At 48.5% G+C, this 18,633-nt stretch overlaps 1 protein-coding gene across 1 annotated transcript in view; it reads right to left on the minus strand.

Moving 5' to 3' along the window:
* The window catches only part of pde8a (phosphodiesterase 8A), a 254,911-nt gene extending 236,937 nt beyond the window's left edge, over positions 1-17,974 (minus strand). Inside the window, exon 1 of the mRNA XM_070858624.1 lies at positions 17,574-17,974. Within this exon, the coding sequence (XP_070714725.1) occupies positions 17,574-17,810 (237 nt within the window). The 5' untranslated portion in view covers positions 17,811-17,974. The remainder of the gene's footprint in view (positions 1-17,573) is intronic.
* Positions 17,975-18,633: the final 659 nt, after the last annotated feature.

Consider the following 18,633-nt stretch of genomic DNA (forward strand, 5'->3'; position numbering starts at 1 on the left):
TAAGGGATATGATGTGGGAAGGTGGAGTTGAGATAGAAGGTAAGCCATGATTTTGTTGAATGGCAGAGCAGGTTCGAAGGGCCAAATGGCCTTAGCCAGCTCCTATTTCTTCTGTTCTAACCTGCGCTAGAAACAAGAAAATGTCATCAAGCCATCCACCAAACAGAAGTTAGCAGCCAGTGGCTGAATATATATATATAGCAAGTAAATTACTTTTAACATGAAAAATTGATCCTTTACAGTGACACACTGACCCATCCCCCTACAGTGAGAATTATGCACTATTCAGGCCTCATTTGAGCCACAACTTTGGTGACTGATGTAGAGTTGGACTGAAGAATTCTTAACCTGTAGCCTTGACTTATTTGCCTTCAGTAGCTTGTGAAGCTCCCTTTTAGGGTATACAAAGCTAGATGAGTCTCTCTTGGCTGAGTCAGAAGAATGTGGGTTCAAGTCCAGGGACTTGAGCACAAAAATCTAGGCTGATAGTCCAGTGCAGTGCCAAGGGAGCGCTGCACTGTCGGAGGTGCCGTCTTTCAGATGAGTCATTAATTCGAGGTCCCGTCTGCTCTCCCAACTGGACAGAAAAAGTCCCATGGCACCATTTCAAAGAAGTGCAGGGGAGTTATCCCCGGTGTCCTGGCCAATATTTATCCCTCAATCAACATAACAAAAACAGATGATCTGGTCATCATCACATTGCTGTTTGTCACATTATCACATTGATCATCTCTCTTATCTGGAAGAAGCATACATAAGAAATAGGAGCAGGAGTAGGCCATACGGCCCCTTGAGCCTGCTCCGCCATTTAATACTGTTATGTTCAAAATAACTCCACAAGACACTATATTGTAAGTTCAAACTGTTGTGACCTTGATCTCTTTAATGAAACTCCAGAGTCCGGAAGCAGCATGGTAGACTGCCTTTTATACCTGCTTATCCAGGGTGTGCAGGTAACCCTTGGGTCTCCCACAGGTGCGCCCCCTGGTGGCAAGTCTTACACATTGGTAATGTTTACATACATAACGTCATTTCCCCCTCCCCCTCCACAAAGTCTGAGATACAAGTTATTTACAAGTTGAGGCGATCCGGGGCTCTGCGTTCCCTGGTTGATCGCCTGAGTTGAAGTCCTGGCATGGGTGAGTCGGTCGGATCATTGCTGCACTGCGGTGTGGCTGGTCTGATCGGACTGTCGGGCATGGTAGGTTCATCTTCGTGGTTGACCGCGAGGTTGATTGCTGGTTGGGTGTGTGTGGGTGGATCATTGATGGTAATGTCCTCTTCAAACTGTTCTTGGTTGTCAGTGAACCGCAGTTTGGTCTGATCCAAGTGCTTTCTGCACGTTTGTCCATTCAAAAGTTTGACAACAAACACTCTATTCCCCTCCTTGGCTAACACAGTGCCAGCAACCCATTTGGGACCATGACCATAATTGAGAACAAACACAGAGTCATTAACCTCAATGTCATGCGATACAGTCACGCGATCGTGGTACACGTTATGCCGGTGACGCCGGGTTTCTACATGATCATTGAGATCCGGGTGAACTAAAAACAGCCTAGTTTTGAGTGCTCTCTTCATTCGTAATTCTGCAGGGGGATCCCCGGTAAGCGAGTGGGGTCGCGTGCGGTAGCTGAGCAGAATCCGAGATAACCAGGTCTGCAGGGAACCATCCGTCACGCGTTTCAAGCTCTGCTTGATAGTTTGGACTGCTCGTCCCGCTTGACCATTGGATGTGGGCTTAAACGGCGCAGACCTGACATGCTTGATGCCATTGCAGGTCATGAACTTGTTGAATTCCGAGCTAACAAGGACGTCGGGCAAACCATGGGTGGCGAACGTGGCCCGGAGGCTTTCAATGGTGGCAGTGACGACATTATTATACATTCAATCCATTTAGAGTAAGCGTCCACTGCTACTAGGAACATCTTTCCTAGAAAGGGGCCAGCGAAATCTATGTGGACCTTGGACCACGGTTTGGAAGGCCATGACCACAGGCTCAGTGGGGCCTCCCTTGGTGCATTGCTCAACTGTGAGCAAGTGTTACATTGGTGTACGCATGACTCCAATTCCGAGTCAATGCCGGGCCACCAAACGTGCAACCTGGCGATAGCTTTCATCATGACTATGCCTGGGTGGGTATTGTGAAGGTCACGTATAAACGTTTTCCTGACTTTTTTTGGCAAAACTACACTATTTCCCCCATAGGAGACAGTCCTAATGGATGGACATTTCGGCTTAATTTCATCTTGCATTTCCCCAGGAACCGCCAACCAGCTCCCATTGAGGACGCAGCTTTTTACTAGTGATAGCGCAGGGTCCTGGCTAGTCCAGGTCCTCATCTGGCGAGCCGTAACGGGTGACCCCTCGCTCTCAAAAGCATCCATTACAAGAAGCAGGTCTGCGGGTTGCGCCATTTCCACCCCAGTGGTGGGCAATGGTAGCCGACTGAGGGCATCAGCACAGTTCTCAATGCCTGGTTTGTGGCGGAATTCAGTCATACGCAGATAACGTTAGTGCCCATCTTTGGATGCGGGATGAAGCATTGGTGTTAATAACTTTGCTTTCTGAGAACAGTGAAATGAACGACTTGTGGTTGGTTTTGAGCTCGAACCAGAGTCCAAATAGGTATTGGTGCATTTTCTTAACCCCGTTATACGCATGCTAACGCTTCTTTCTCAACCATACTGTAGGCTCTTCCAGCCTTAGATAAGCTTCTGGACACATTTACAACCGGTTGCAGTTTGCCTGACCCATTGGCTTGCTGTAACACACAACCGACCCCGTACGAAGATGCATCACAAGCTAGTACTAAACGTTTACACGGGTCATACAATACAAGTAACTTGTTTAGAACATAGCAGGTTTCTGGCCTTGTTTAGGCTGTCTCTTGAGATTTACCCCAAACCCAGTTGTCACCCTTGCGTAGCAATAAATGCAATGGTTCCAGCAAAGTGCTCAACCCCGGTAGAAAGTTACCAAAATAGTTGAGGAGTCGCAGGATCGAACGCAGCTCCGTCACATTCTGTGGTCTGGCTGCATTCTTGATAGCCTCCGTCTTGGAGTCCGTGGGTCTGATGCCGTCCGCCGCAATCTTTTTCCCCAGAAATTCGACCACTGGCGCCACGACAACACACTTTGAGCGTTTCAGCCTGAGTCCCACTCTGTCCAGTAGCTTGAGAACCTCTTCCAGGTTGTGCAAGTGTTCGGTGGTGTTGCAGCCAGTGATCAAGATGTCGTCTTGAAACACCACGGTGTGCGGAACCAATTTCAGCAGACTCTCCACGTTCCTCTGGAAGATGGCCGCAGCCGAGCGAATCCCAAAGGGGCAAGTGTATTATTTGAACAGTCCTCTGTGCGTGTTGATTCACGTCAATCTTTTCGAAGGTTCAGCCAGCTCCTGTGTCATGTAAGCAGAGGTTAGATCCAACTTGGTGAACGACTTCCCCCCTGCTAGTGTTGCGAACAGGTCATCTGCTTTGGGTAGCGGGTACTAGTCCTGTAACGAGACTCGGTTGATCGTTACCTTGTAGTCCCTGCAGATTCTAACTGTCCCATCGCTCTTCAACACCGGCACAATTGGACTGGACCTCTCGTTGAACTCGACTGGCGATATGATCCCCTCTCGTTGAAGCCTGTCCAGCTCGATCTCGACTTTCTCTCGCATCATGTATGGAACCGCTCGGGCCTTGTGATGAACGGGTCGTGCATCAGGGACTAGATGGATCTGCACTTTGGCGCCTGTGAAGTTGCCGATGCCTGGCTCGAATAACGATGGGAATATGTTTAACACTTGGGCGCACGAGGCGTCATCCACCGAAGACAGTGCTTTGATGTCGTCCCAGTTCCATCGGATCTTTCCTAGCCAGTTTCTGCTGAACAGCGTTAGGCCATCGTCTGGTACAATCCATAGTGGTAAATCATGCACAGCTCCATCATACCTTCACTGTCGCACTGCCAATGACTGTTATGAGCTCTTTGGTGTAAGTGCACAGCTTGGTGTGGATCGGGCTTAGTTTTGGCCTTTGTGCCTTGTTGCCCCACAGTTTTTCAAAAGCCTTCTGGTTCATAATTGACTGACTCACCCCCGTGTCCAATTCCATGGAAACTGGAATGCTGTTTAATTTGACTTTTAACATTATCGCAGGGCTTTTGGTGGTGAAGGTGTGTATCCCATACACTCCCTCTTCAGCCTCAGGTTGAGTTGCCTCTCTTACTCGTTCCGCGTGATCCATGCCGGATCAGGCACCTTCTGCTGTCTCTGCGACGTGGTGAGTCGCAGCACGTCTGCACATTCGCTGGAGGTGCTCCATTGTTCCACAGCCTTTGCACACGTAGTGCTTGAATTGACATTGATGGGCCCGATGATTACCCCCGCAGCGCCAACATGGTGTTAATGGATTCGCATTCGCACCCCATGACGGACTCTGAGTAATCCTCGGTCTGGCCTCTGCAGGTGTGTAGGCCCTGCCATGTACAGTTCTGCCTGCTGAAGGCATTATTTTATGCACAGTACTTGCCAGTGAGCTTCGATGCTGCAATGATATCTGTTTAGTGTTATCGTTCGTGGACATGAAAGCCTGGGCTATCGTGATGGCTTTGCTCAGATCTAGGGATTCGGCAGACAACAGTTTGCGAAGAATGACCTCGTGGTCAATTCCAAGCACGAGAAAGTCCCCCAAAAATCCATCAAATACGCACGGTCCCGCAAGGCGTCTTAAGTCGGCTACATAGCTCACCACGTCCTGGCTCTCGGAGCGATGTTGCATATAAAAGCGATACCTGGCCATCAAGATGCTCTCCTTCGGCTTGAGGTATTCCCGAACCAGCGTGCACAACTCTTCATATGTTTTCTCCATTGGTTTCGTCGGTGCTAGCAGATTTTTGATGAGGCCATATATCATGGACCCGCAAACGGTGAGGAGAATCGCCCTGCGCTTGATCGCAGTTTCTTCCTTATCCAGCTCGTTGGCCACGAAGTACTGGTCAAGACGCTCAACGAAGGCTTCCCAATCATCACCCTCAATAAATCTCTCAAGAATACCAACGGCAGCCATAACCGCGTTAAAGTTCATGATCTGTTATTTGTCGCCAATTGTTACGTTCATAATAACTCCACAAGACTGTATGATGATGAAGCCTATGATGATGATGCTGTTTTGTGGGAGCTTGCTTGTGCGCAAATAGGCTGCTGCGTTTCCCACATTACAACAGTGACTACACTCCAAAAGTATTTAATTGGCTGTAAAGCGCTTTGAGAAGTCCGGTGGTCGTTAAAAGCGCTATATAAATCCAAGTCGTTTTTTCTTTTCCTCCATTTCTTTCAGGCTCGAATGCATTACGCACCATTTTGGAAGCAATTGCATGGTCGACTGCTCCCAGTCTCTGCCAATTTAATGGGGTGCAGGAACAGAGACCTGGGGTCGTGTGTACACAAATCTTTGAAGGTAGCAGGAGAAGTTGAGAAAGCTGCTAAAAAAAGCTTATGGGCTCTTTGGCTTTAGTAACAGAGGCATAAGGTTCAACGGCATGGAAGTTGTGCTAAGCCTTTATATCATCATAGACAGTCCCTCGAAATCGAGGAAGACTTGCTTCCACTCTAAAAGCGAGTTCTTTGGTGACTGAACAGTCCAATATGGGAATTGCAGTCTCTGTCACAGGTGGGACAGACAGTCGTTGAAGGAAAGGGTGGGTGGGAGTCAGCTAGAGTATTGTGTTCAATTCTGGGCAGTACATTTTAGGAAGGATGTCAACGCCTTAGAGAATGTACAGAAGAGATTTACTAGAATGGTATCAGGGATGAGGAACTTCAGTTCTGTGGAGAGATTGGAGAAGCTGGGGTTGTTTTTCTGGGTTTGGAAAGAAGGTTAAGAGGAGATTTGATAGAGGTGTTCAAAATCAGGAAGGGATTGATAGAGTAAATAAGGAGAAACTGTTTCCAGCGGCAGAAGGGTCGGTAACCAGAGGACACAGATTTAAGGTGATTGACAAAAGAGCCAGAGGCTACTTCAGGAAACATTTTTTTTTACACAACAAATTGTCTGCCAAAACTGCTTACTATTCCAGAATCATCCTGGAATGCAAAGATAATCCCCGGCTACTATTCTCTGCTGCTAACTGTCATCTTAAACCCCTCGCCCCTATCTCCATCACACTCGCCTCCAACAACAAGTGCGAGGAGCTCATGGACTTCTTTGTCTCTAAGATTGAGACCCTCCGATCAGCTGCCTCTGCCACATCCCTTCCCTCCCCTAGCCCACCGAGCCAAACTTCCTCTAAGATTCCCCCCTGCCCTAGCCCTGAACTTACATCTTTCTCTAGTTTCTCTCTGATCTCCACTCTTGACCTCTCCATGCTCCTCTTGTCCATGACACCCACTTCCTGCTCTCTTGACCCTATTCCCACTAAACTGACCACCCAACTTCCTTTTCTGGCTCCCATGTTAGCTGACATTGTTAACGGTTCTCTCTCCTCAGGTACTGCCCCCTTCTCTCAATTTTTATAATTTTAATTTTAATATGGCTCCACCGTGTTGTGGATCAAAGGTTTGGTCACGTGGGAGGACCCCTTAATTATTATAACTTTTTAAGACAATCAGATCAGATTTATTTCTTGTTTTTTTTGGGGCCTACTACCGGTTTAAAGCCTCGGGCTAAATTTGTATGCGCCCGGAGAAGGTGCCTAAATCGGAGATCTTACTGTCTCCGGGAGAGGGGGGCAACCTCCGATAACGTGACAAAGTATATTTAATTGGACTGAAGGAGTTTAACTGTTAGTTCTCCTTACTTAATTCCAAACTTACCGGTCCGTCCGCTCCCTCCCCCGCCGACCTTCTCCTGGCCCCAAGTGCCTTCCCGGTCCGCTCCGCTTCTCGCCCCTAGCCCAGGCCGAAGGGCCTCCAATTTACTTATCTGTGCTGATTTCTTTAACTCTCCGCAAGGGTTTTCTGGAGAGGCCACATACGCTGGCCTAAGCAGAAATGGAGTAACTATCAGTTGGCCAAAGTTCACTAAATGGCCAGAATTGGCGCAGGTGGCTGGTTGCGCCCCTTTGGATGAAAAAAAAACTTACCTAAAAAAATCGTAACTAAGTGAGTTACGCTGGTGCAGATTGATTGGGGAAACTGTGGATTTTTAAGTTAGGCCAGAAAAAGCAGCCTGCTCAAAAAAACGGTGCAAATCACTGGGGAAAATTAAGCTCTGGATCTCCTCCAACTTGGGTTTGAGAGTACTATATTTAGGTGGTTTGTACATGGTCACAACTAAATGGCAGCCAATCCAGTGAAAATAAATATGAAATAAATTATTTAACAGTACAGCACATTAATGTTCTAAATTAAAAATGAAGAAAGTCATTACAGCTGTTTAGGTAATTAATTATGAAAGATATAAATCAATACGCTTTTGACTGGAAACCATGCACTAGGGCTGTCCACATCATACGGGAACGTGCTCAGGAATGGGCTGCAGTATGGTGGCTGTCACAGATCCACTCAGGATGTCAGAACTTTGTAGGCTGTAACTGCTAGAGAAAGCTGCTGTTTAACCAGCTGACCTTAGAACACGGGAAAGTACACAAGCAAAAGAGACCAGAGTGGTCCATCTGACCAGCAAGTCTCATCATCGGGACTTCTATCTTTTTCAAAAGTGCAAAAGAATCTATTAGCATTTCTTGCTCCACCCCGAAATCTTGTGTTTGGGCAGTAAACTGATGACGCAGGTATGATGAGGTGTGGACCTACTTTTGTGAATCCCCTGGGGCAGTTAGTGCGGTAGAGCTTGATGAACAGTACTGATAACCCGGAGTTGTTCAGTGATTTTGTCATTCAGCTCCCCTACTTACCAGGTTCCAAAATTAACTTCAGCCGATTCCCTCTATGGTGCTACAGGGTATCAGTTGTTAGTTCAAGTATTAAACAGAACTAAATCTCAGTGCTTTAAAAAAATGAAATAAAAGGTCCAGCTGAGGGTCAGAACCCTGTAACCACTGAGATTGATAACAAGTCTCCAATCTGGAAGAGAGAAAGATCCTCAAAGCAAGTTTGGGGCAATTGTAGCCCTCCTCACAGGGAGTAGATATCAAACTGTCCAGAGCTCAATCCTAAATTGACAGTCTTGTCCAAGAAGGCCACTAGGATAGCAGGTTGGGTATTGGAAATGTCACACTGGTGCTAGGGGTGGGGGTTGAAGCACATTGTTAGGTGTGTGCATCTAGCTCATTTGTACTTGAACCTGGGAGTGCTCGATGCAGAAGGTGAAAGGACCTTCTACTCACTGGCACTAACACCACTCACCGCCATCAGCATTTCTTTTTAAAAACAATGAAAAGCCGTAAGAATTTTTTTTGAAATAGTTACATTTTGTAAATATAGGAACTGAAATCTGGGGCTGGGTAGGGAGCAAGATTTGTTGATCCTTGCAAGATTTAAATGAATCCACCCACAGAATAAAAAGCAAACATGGTTATTTAAAAATGCAGTCCAATGACATTCTAAAAATATAGTTACATTTTTGTTACATCTGCTTCAGACAGAAAATAAAAATACACGCTTTGTGAGGAGGGAGCTTCCTTACTGGGTTAGAAACTCCCCCTCAAGAACCCGTAACCAGTTCCTGCTGGATGAACTCAGCCCGCATCTCCATATTACTCAGGAGTCACTGCTCTTGTTTATTATACAGATCGGCTGCACAATTTTATAACCTTCAACTGCAAGCGATACAATAAACTCTCAGTAACATCACAATTAACCCTTAGCCTGTGCAACAGTGACTGCACTTCAAAGCACAATTCAGTGCATGTGGAGTTTCTTGGGAAAATTCAGAGGTAATAAGGCACTACATAAATGCAGACCTTTCTTTAGAGTGACTGCCAACAGGGATTCAGGAGAAATTAGTAGAGGCTCACATGAAGATTAGGCCCTCCTAGTAATAGAATACAGTCACTACCTTTACTCACATATAGCCACACTGAGGGGGACACTGAAAACTCCCAGCTAGAGATCCACACAATAACCATTCAATACATTTTAAACCGCAAAACAATTTTTGCTTTGATTTCACATTAATCCTTGCAAAACAGTGACTAGCCTTGGCTGTGAACTGCTTTAGGACCCCTTATTTGAATGTAGTTAAATCAAATTATCTGATTGAAATTTTTTCTTGCAATACAGGGCACATGCCAGGAGGACGCAGAATGCAGAGCTATGCATTCCCGCATCATAACTTCCCATCCATCAAATTAAAGGAGCAGCTCATTGAGGGGGGAGGTTTGGTGGAGGGGTTTACACCTGAATTCCTATTTTACACAATTTAAATAATTGTATTAAAAGAAATTGAATTATCCACAGTGAAATGAAGCATAGAATTTCTGGGGAACTAAAAGAATTCTCTCTCTCTTTCTCTCCATCCTTCGCATTGGACTTCCTAGTGCACGATTCCAATAAGGTACAGGTACATTATTAAAAGAAATTCACAAGAATTGCTTCACAACATTCAACCATGAGGCAGCCACGTGGACAATACCATCACACTGTTCTACAGCAAGTACGTCAGTGTCCCCAGCTCCTGCTAAAAGGTGCAGAAGCTTGCCAATATTAAAGGTTAGACAGAAGCTGCCAGACTATACAGCCATCTGCCTCAGGTAGCAGATAATAGAAACCCTGTCCCACAGAATGGTCTCCCACACTAGCTCCATAATGGATCTTTGAGTTTACATTGATGAGTGTATTCCTATAGAGTCAGCCCTCGAGTAGACAATCCATAGATTCCTGAAACTAACACTGGTTCAACAGTGACTGCATCATAAGCGCCAATGCACCATGCCAAGTGCAATCCCCTCGCACCAAGCTCACCATCTCGATCTTCATGGGGGAGACCAAAGGCAGAGAGACAGAAAAACAAGACTCCAGAGGGAGAGTCACTTCATCCTGCTTTTCCACACCTCCTAGCAGCTACTTACAGAACAGGAGGGGTTTGGACAGAAGCTAACGTGAATGGAATGCGCACTGCTACTAAAAGAGGAAACTGGCAAAATTAAATAATATTTGGGATTATGGGTTTGAATCCAGTCTGATAAGATGAAACGCTCCTGTACGCTACATCCTGCGCGAAAGGAGATTGAATAGCCGAAACCCAGTTTCTGGTGTGCACACCTGCCCTCCTGATGTCCTGAAATGGGAACCTCATTCAGAGGCCACAGGATGGCTAGTGTGGAAAGTGGCAGTGGTGGAGTAGGGAATGCTCACTTGAGGTTGTGGTTAAGGTATATTGTTGGAGCAGAGTGGATGAAATTTTACTCTGCGTCTAACCATGCTACCCCTTGGCCTGATGTGCACTGGTACTGGACAACCAAATTCGGACAATATCCAATTTCCAATAGTGCAAAGTTAAGCGGGACCCATGGATGGACGGGAGCTTCAGTGCCGTGAACCCCTCTTTCATGTTTCAACTATATTTATTGTAACAGAGCTCTGGCATTATCCTTACAGCACCTTGTAACTACAAATGTTCAAAATGCCCTAGATCCATGGGTTACAGAAATCAATGGGGCACAGAATAGGAAAACTATACCTCATAGCCACAGTGGAAGAATTGAAGGCACTTTTTCATAAGGCTGCACGCAATGCTTGTTGTGCAACAGTGAGCACAGTGCAAGGAATGTGTCTTTCTGTTACACTGTTGTACATCGGACCAGTCCTGCTTCCAGTCTGTGGTCTCTTGTGCAATATACCGTCCTCACTATAGAAAAGTAACCTATTTGCAGCTCTGTAATACTGATTTTTTTTAGAATTAAAAGATCAACTCCATTTCTCCCTTTATTATAGTAAATTATAACTTAATTTCAGTTTTACATTTACTGTCAAAGTGACTAATCCATTTCAATATAAAAAAACTCATATTGGAAATACTGGATAACCATCACTGCACTCCAAGTCATGAATTGTGTGACAAGTATGAGACATTTTGACACAAGTGCTGTTTGAATACATATAGAAATACATAGACCTTGTAGCATGGAAACAGGCATTCGGCTCAACCAATCTGTGTTTCACAAGTTGAATGGGAACTGTGGTAAAAGGTCCTTAGCTTCATGTTATATTTCACAGTGGTTACAATTAAAGTACAAGTAAAAACCAACACAACCTAGAATAAACCTGGATCAATCAGTCTGTTGAGATTAATTTGAAAAGATCCCATGACATTTTTTAAAGCCAGTTCATCTCATCTTCCAACCCCTCTCAACCAAAACCGTCTCCAGAAAAATAATGTCCATCAACCTTGGCTGTCAATGGATCAGTGTGGGCACTGATGGGTGACTGTGTTTATCTACTAATAGTTACTGCATGCAAAAGGTAATTCATTGTATGAAGGACTCAGAATATAAAAAAAGGATTTGCCATTTAATCCCACAGCCCAGTCTGAATATAAAAACCAATAATTGCATCAAGGAAATTCACACTTTAAAATTAAAAACAACCTCACTCAGCCCTAGCTCCTAATATCAACACCTGAATTTGTATTCAAACTAATGAAACAAACTTTAATCCCTGAAATCAACTGGAACCAAGTCCTGGTCGACAGGGCCTCCTTGGGAGATGTTTTTGATTAGTTTGGGGGATATGCTGCAGCTTCTGATGGACACTGCCCCAGGCCACTTTCTAAGAAACATAGAAATCTACAGCGCAGAAGGAGGCCATTTCAGCCCATTGTGTCCGCGCCGGCCAACAAAGAGCCACACGGCCCTCGGTCAGCAGCCATGAAGGTTACATATAAACCTATGAACAATGGCGGACACGTAAAGAGCATCCGGCTAATCAGTCCGCTCCATACAACTGCGACACCCCTTGCAACGCAACATTCTACACTCCACCCCAACCAGAGCCATGAGATCTCCTGGGAGAGGCAAAAAAAGATAAAAACCCAGGCCAATTGGGGAAAAAAATCTGGAAAAATTCCTCTCCAACCCATTCAGGCGATCGAAACTAGTCCAGATCACCCTGGCCGTATTCGATTCCCTGCAGTATCTGCGTATCGTATCTGCGCCAGGCAACAAGAGGTTATCCAGTCTAATCCCACTTACCAGCTCTAGGTCCGTAACCCTGCAGGTTACGGCACTTCAAGTGCCCATCCAATCACCTTTTAAATGTGATGAGGGTCTCTACATCCACCGCACTTCCAGGCAGTGAGTTCCAGACCCCCACAACTCTCTGTGTGAAGAAGCTTCCCCTCAAATCCCCACTGAACCTTCCACCAACCACCTTAAAAATATGCCACCTCGTAATTGACCCCTCTACCAAGGGAAATAGGCCCTTATTACCCATAATATCCAGGCCTCTCAAAATTTTATACACCTCAAAGAGGTCTCCTCTCAGCCTCCTCTATTCCAATGAGAACGAACCCAGCCTATCCAATCTGTACTCATAGCTAAGATTCTCCATTCCAGGCAGCATCGTAGTAAATCTCCTCTGCACCCTCTCGAGTGCAATCACATCGTTCCTATAATACTGCAGTATTCCAGCTGTGGCTTAACCAGAGTTTTATCAAATTTAAGCATAACCTCCCTGCTCTTGTATTCTATGCCTCGGCCAATAAAGTCAAGCATTCCGTATGCCTTCTTAACCACCTTATCCACCTGGCATGCTACTTTCAGGGACCTGAGGAATAACTGCTGCTAGGTTACTTAATCAACACATTTTTTTTTAAAACTTGTGGACAAGCACTTCAAGGTCCCTTTGATCATCTACACTTCTAAGTGGCCTACTGTTTAATGTGTATACCCTTTCCTTATTAGCCCTCCCCAAGTGCATTACCTCACACTTGTCCAAATTAAATTCCACCTGCTCTGCCCACCTGACCAGTAGATTGATAGCCTCCTGCAGCCCATGACTTTCCTTTTCATTATCAACCACACAGCCAATTTTAGTGTCATCTGCAAACTTCTTATATTCAAATCTAGATTATTGATGTATACCGAGTACCGAGCCCTGCGGAACCTCACTGTAAACATCCTTCCAGTCACAAAAACATCAATCAACCATTACCCTTTGCTTGATAGTGGATGCATTGGTTGTAATTTACCAAAATTCCCTGGATTCTTGGGAGGTCCCAGCAGATTGGAAAACTGCAAATGTAACGCGTCTATTTAAAAAAGGAGGCAGACAAAAAGCAGAAAACTATAGACCAGTTAGCCCAACATCTGTGGTTGGGAAAATGTTGGGAGTCCATTATTAAAGAAGCAGTAGCAGGACATTTGGAAAAGTATAATGCAGTCATACAGAGTCAGCATGGATTTATGAAGGGGAAGTCAAGGTAGATAAATTTGCTGGAATTACTTGAGGATGTAACAAACAGGGTGGATAAAGGGAAACCAGTGGATGTGGTGTATTTGGACTTCCAGAAGGCATTTGACAAGGTGCCACATAAAAGGTTACAGCACAAGATAAAAGTTCATGGGGTTGGGGGTAATATATTAACATTGATAGAAGATTGGCTAACTAACAGAAAACAGAGAGTCGGGATAAATGGTTCATTCTCGGGTTGAATCTTACAATCTATATTAACGACTTGGATGAAGGGACCGAGTGTAACATAGTGAAGTTTACTGACGAGACAAAGATGGGAGGAAAAGTAATGTGTGAGGAAGACACAAAAAAACCTGCAAAAGGACATAGACAGGCTAAGTGAGTGGGCAAAAATTTGGCAGATGGAGTATAATGTTGGAAAGTGTGAGGTCATGAACTTTGGCAGAAAAAAATAAAGGAGCAAGTTATTATTTAAATGGAGAAAGATTGAAAAGTGCCGCAGTACAGCAGGACCTGGGGGTACTTGTACATGAAACAAGGATAGTATGCAGGTACAGCAAGTGATCAGGAAGGCCAATGGTATCTTGGCCTTTATTGCAAAGGGGATGGAGTATAAAAGCAGGGAAGTCTTGCTCCAGCTATATAAGGTATTGGTGAGGCCACACCTGGAATACTGTGTGCAGTTTTGGTTTCCATATTTACGAAAGGATATACTCGCTTTGGAGGCAGTTCAGAGAAGGTTCACTAGGTTGATTCCGGAGATGAGGAGGTTGACTTATGAGGAAAGGTTGAGTAGGTTGGGCCTCTACTCATTGGAATTCAGAAGAATGAGAGGTGATCTTATCGAAACGTACAAGATTATGAGGGAGCTTGACAAGGTGGATGCAGAGAGGATGTTTCCATTGATGGGGGAGACAAGAACTAGAGAGCATGATCTTAGAATAAGGGGCCACCCATTTAAAACTGAGATGAGGAGAAATTTCTTCTCTCAGAGGGTTGTAAATCTGTGGAATTCGCTGCCTCAGAGAGCTGTGGAAGCTGGGACATTGAATAAATTTAAGACAGAAATAGACAGTATCTTAAATGATATGGGGATAAGGGGTTATGGGGAGTGGGCGAGGAAGTGGAGCTGAATCCATGATCAGATCAGCCATGATCTTATTAAATGGCAGAGCAGGCTCAAGGTGCCTTATGGCCTATTCCTGCTCCTATTTCTTATGTTCTTATTGATACTCCAGCCACCCTCCCCTGCCCCTAGTGACGGTTCTATATTAATACTCTAACTCCTTCCCCTGCCCCCAGTCATGGTCTTATATTAATACTCCAGCCACACTCCCCTGCCCCTAGTGACGGTCCTATACTAATACCCCAGTCCCCCTCCCCTGCCCTGCCCTTGTGACGGTCCTATATTAATACTCTAACCCCCTCCCCTGCCCCCAGTGATGGTCCTATATTAATACTCCAGCCCCCCCCACCCCCCCCCGCGACGATCCTATATTAATACTCCAGCCCCCCTCCCCTGCCCTAGTGACGATCCTATATTAATACTCCAGTCCCTCTCCCCTGCCCCAAGTGACGGTCCTATATTAATACTCCAGCCCCCGCCCCCAGTGACGGTCCTATATTAATATTCCAGCCCCCCTCCCCTGCCCCCAGTGACAGTCCTATATTAATACCCCTGCCCCCAGTGATGGTCCTATATTAATACTCCAGCCTCCCGCCTTCCCCTGCCCCCAGTGACAGTCCTATATTAATATACCAGCCCCCCCAGTGAAGGTCCTATATTAATACTCCAGCCCTCCTCCCCTGCCCCCAGTGACGGTCCTATATTAATACTCCAGGCTCCCGCCCTCCCCTGCCCCCAGTGACAGTCCTATATTAATATACCAGCCCCCCCCAGTGAAGTTCCTATATTAATACTCCAGCCCTCCTCCCCTGCCCCCAGTGACGGTCCTATATTAATACTCCAGCCACCCCCCTCCCCTGCCCCCAGTGACGGTCCAATATTAATACTCCAGCCCCCATCCCCACCCACAGTGATGATCCTATATTAATACTCCAGCCCCTCCCCTGACTCCAGTGACGGTCCTATATTAATACTCCAGCTTCCCCCGCCCCCAGTGACGGTCCTATATTAATACTGCAGCGACCCCTCCCCTGCCCTCAGTGATGGTCCTATATTAATACTCCAGCCCCCCTCCCCTGCCCCCAGTGACGGTCCTATATTAATATTCCAGCCCCCCTCCCCTGCACCCAGTGACGGTCCTATATTAATACTCCAGCCGCCCCCCCCATCCCCTGTCCCCAGTGGCGGTCCTATATTAATACTCCAGCCCCCCCTCCCCTGCCCCCAGTGACGGTCCTATATTAATACTCCAGCCCCCCCGTGAAGGTCCTATATTAATACTCTAGCCCCCTCCCCTGCCCCCAGTGACGGACCGATATTAATACTCCAGCCCCCCTCCCCTGCCCCCAGTCATGGTCCTCTTTTAATACTCCAGCCCCCCTCCCCTTCCCCCAGTGACGGTCCTATATTAATACTCTAGCCCCCTCCCTGCCCCTAGTGACGGTCCGATATTAATACTCCAGCCCCCTCCCCTGCCCCCAGTGACGGTCCTATATTAATACTCCAGCCCCCCTCCCCTGAACCCAGTGGTGGTCTATATTAATACTCCAGCCCCCCCCCCCTTCCCTGCCCGCAGGGACGGTCCTATATTACTACTCCAGCCCCCCACCCCTGCCCCCTGTGGCGGTCCTATATTAATACTCCAGCACCCCGCCCTTCCCTGCCCCCAGTGACGGTCCTATATTAATAGTCCAGCCCCCCCTTCCCCTGCCCCCAGTGATGGTCCAATATTAATACTCCAGCCCCCCCTCCCTTGCCCCCAGTGACGGTCCTATATTAATACTTCAGCCCTCCCCTCCCCTCCCCTGCCCCCAGTGACGGTTCCAAATGAATACTCCAGCCCCCCTCCACTGCCCACAGTGATGGTCCTGTATTTATACTCCAGCCCCCCAGCGAAGGTCCTATATTAATACTCCAGCCCCTCCCCTCCCATGACCCCCAGTGACGGTCCTATATTAATACTCCTGCCCCCAGTGACGGTCCTATATTAATACTCCAGCACCCCCCTTCCCTGCCCCCAGTGACGGTCCTATATGAATACTCCAGCACCCCCCCACCCCTTGGCCCCAGTGACGGTCCTATATTAATACTTCAGCCCCCCCCCTCCCCTGCCCCCAGTGACGGTTCTAAATGAATACTCCAGCCCCCCTCCCCTGTCCACGGTGATGGTCCTATATTAATACTCCAACCCCCAGCGAAGGTCCAATATTAATACTCCAGCCCCCTCCCCTCCCCTCCTATGACCCCCAGTGACGGTCCTATATTAATAGTCCTGCCCCCAGTGACGGTCCTATGTTAATACTCCAGCCCCCCCACTTCCCTCCCATGACAGTCCTATATTAATACTCCTGTCCCCAGTGACGGTCCTATATTAATACACCAGCCCCCCCCCTCCCCTGCCCCCAGTGACGGTCCTATATTAATACTCCAGCCCACCCTCCGCTGCCCCCAGTGACGGTCCTATATTAATATTCCAGCCCTCCCCTGCCCCCAGTGATGGTCCGATATTAATACTCCAGCCCCCCTCCCTTGTCCCCAGTGACGGTCCTATATTAATACTTTAGCCCCCCCCCTCCCGGCTCCAGTGTCGGTCCTATATTAATACTCCAGCACCCCCTCCCCTGCCCCCAGTGACGGTCCTATATTAATACTCCAGCCCCCCCGTGAAGGTCCTATATTAATACTCTAGCCCCCTCCCCTGCCCCCAGTGACGGACCGATATTAATACTCCAGCCCCCCTCCCCTGCCCCCAGTCATGGTCCTCTTTTAATACTCCAGCCCCCCTCCCCTTCCCCCAGTGACGGTCCTATATTAATACTCTAGCCCCCTCCCTGCCCCTAGTGATGGTCCTATATTAATATTCCAGCCCTCCCCTGCCCCCTGTGATGGTCCGATATTAATACTCCAGCCCCCCTCCCTTGTCCCCAGTGACGGTCCTATATTAATACTTTAGCCCCCCCACCGCCCCCAGTGACGGTTCTAAATTAATACTCCAGCCTCCTCCTCCCCTCCCCTGCCCACAGTGATGGTCCTATATTGATACTCCAGCCCCCAGTGACAGTCCTATATTAATACTCCAGCAATGGTCCTTTATTAATACTCTAGCCCCCTCCTCTGTTCCATTGCCCTGGCCTCCGTTTGCCTCACCTTGATACTGGTCCGGCTGGTCTGGGTCTCCGCCTCGATGCTGTGGCCGGGTTCCCTGCTGGCTGGCAGCCGGCAGCCGGTGCTGGAATCCGAGTGTTCGCTCCTGATGAAGAAGCCGGGCAGGGCGCCGCTCTGCTGGGAGGCCGCGGTGGTTTGATGCGGCGAGTTTGAGCCCTCCGACTCCCGGCAGTAGACCACCCCGCTCTGGGAGACGTGAATACTCGGGGCGCAGCCCATGGTGGGCGGCCGGCGCCAGCCTTCCTGCCGTCCGGCACAGCCCCGTCAACCGGCTCGGATCACTCCTCACACCCGGGACACGCGGCCGTCAGTAGGCACCACCCGACCATAGTCCCGGCCGGGCGTGGGGTTGAGCCGCGAGGAAAAGGGTGGGGGAGGTGAGCCGCGGGGGGGGGGGAGAGAAAGGGGGGGCCGGGGGAAGGAGAGTCGTAGAGGGGGGAAGGCAAAGGGGGGAGGGGTGGTGAAGAGAGGTGAGCCGAGGAGGGGGGGGGGGAAGGAGAGATGAGCCGAGGGGGGAGGGAGGAGGAGAGATGAGCCGAGGGGTGGGGGGGGGGGGAGGGAGGAGGAGAGATGAGCCGGGGGGAAGGGAGGAGGAGAGATGAGCCGGGGGTGGGGGGGTGGGGAGGTGAGCCGAGGAGGGGGGGGGGGGGGGAGGAGAGATGAGCCGGGGGGGAGGGAGGAGGAGAGATGAGCCGGGGGGGGGGGGGGGGGAGGAGAGGTGAGCTGGGGGAGTGAGGAGAGGTGAGCCGAGGAGGGGGGGGAAGGAGAGATGAGCCGAGGGGTGGGGGGGAGGAGAGATGAGCCGGGGGGGGAGGGAGGAGGAGAGATGAGCCGGGGGTGGGGGGAGGGAGGAGGAGAGATGAGCCGGGGGAGGGAGGAGAGGTGAGCCGAGGAGGGGGGGGAAGGAGAGATGAGCCGAGGGGTGGGGGGGAGATGAGCCGCCGGGGGGGAGGGGGGGTGGAGAGGTGAGCCGGGGGAGGGAGGAGAGGTGAGGCGGGGGAGGGGGGGAGGAGAGGTGAGGCGGGGGAGGGGGGGAGGAGAG

This window comes from Pristiophorus japonicus, chromosome 17, assembly GCF_044704955.1.
Source record: "Pristiophorus japonicus isolate sPriJap1 chromosome 17, sPriJap1.hap1, whole genome shotgun sequence".
Lineage (NCBI taxonomy): Eukaryota > Metazoa > Chordata > Chondrichthyes > Pristiophoridae > Pristiophorus > Pristiophorus japonicus.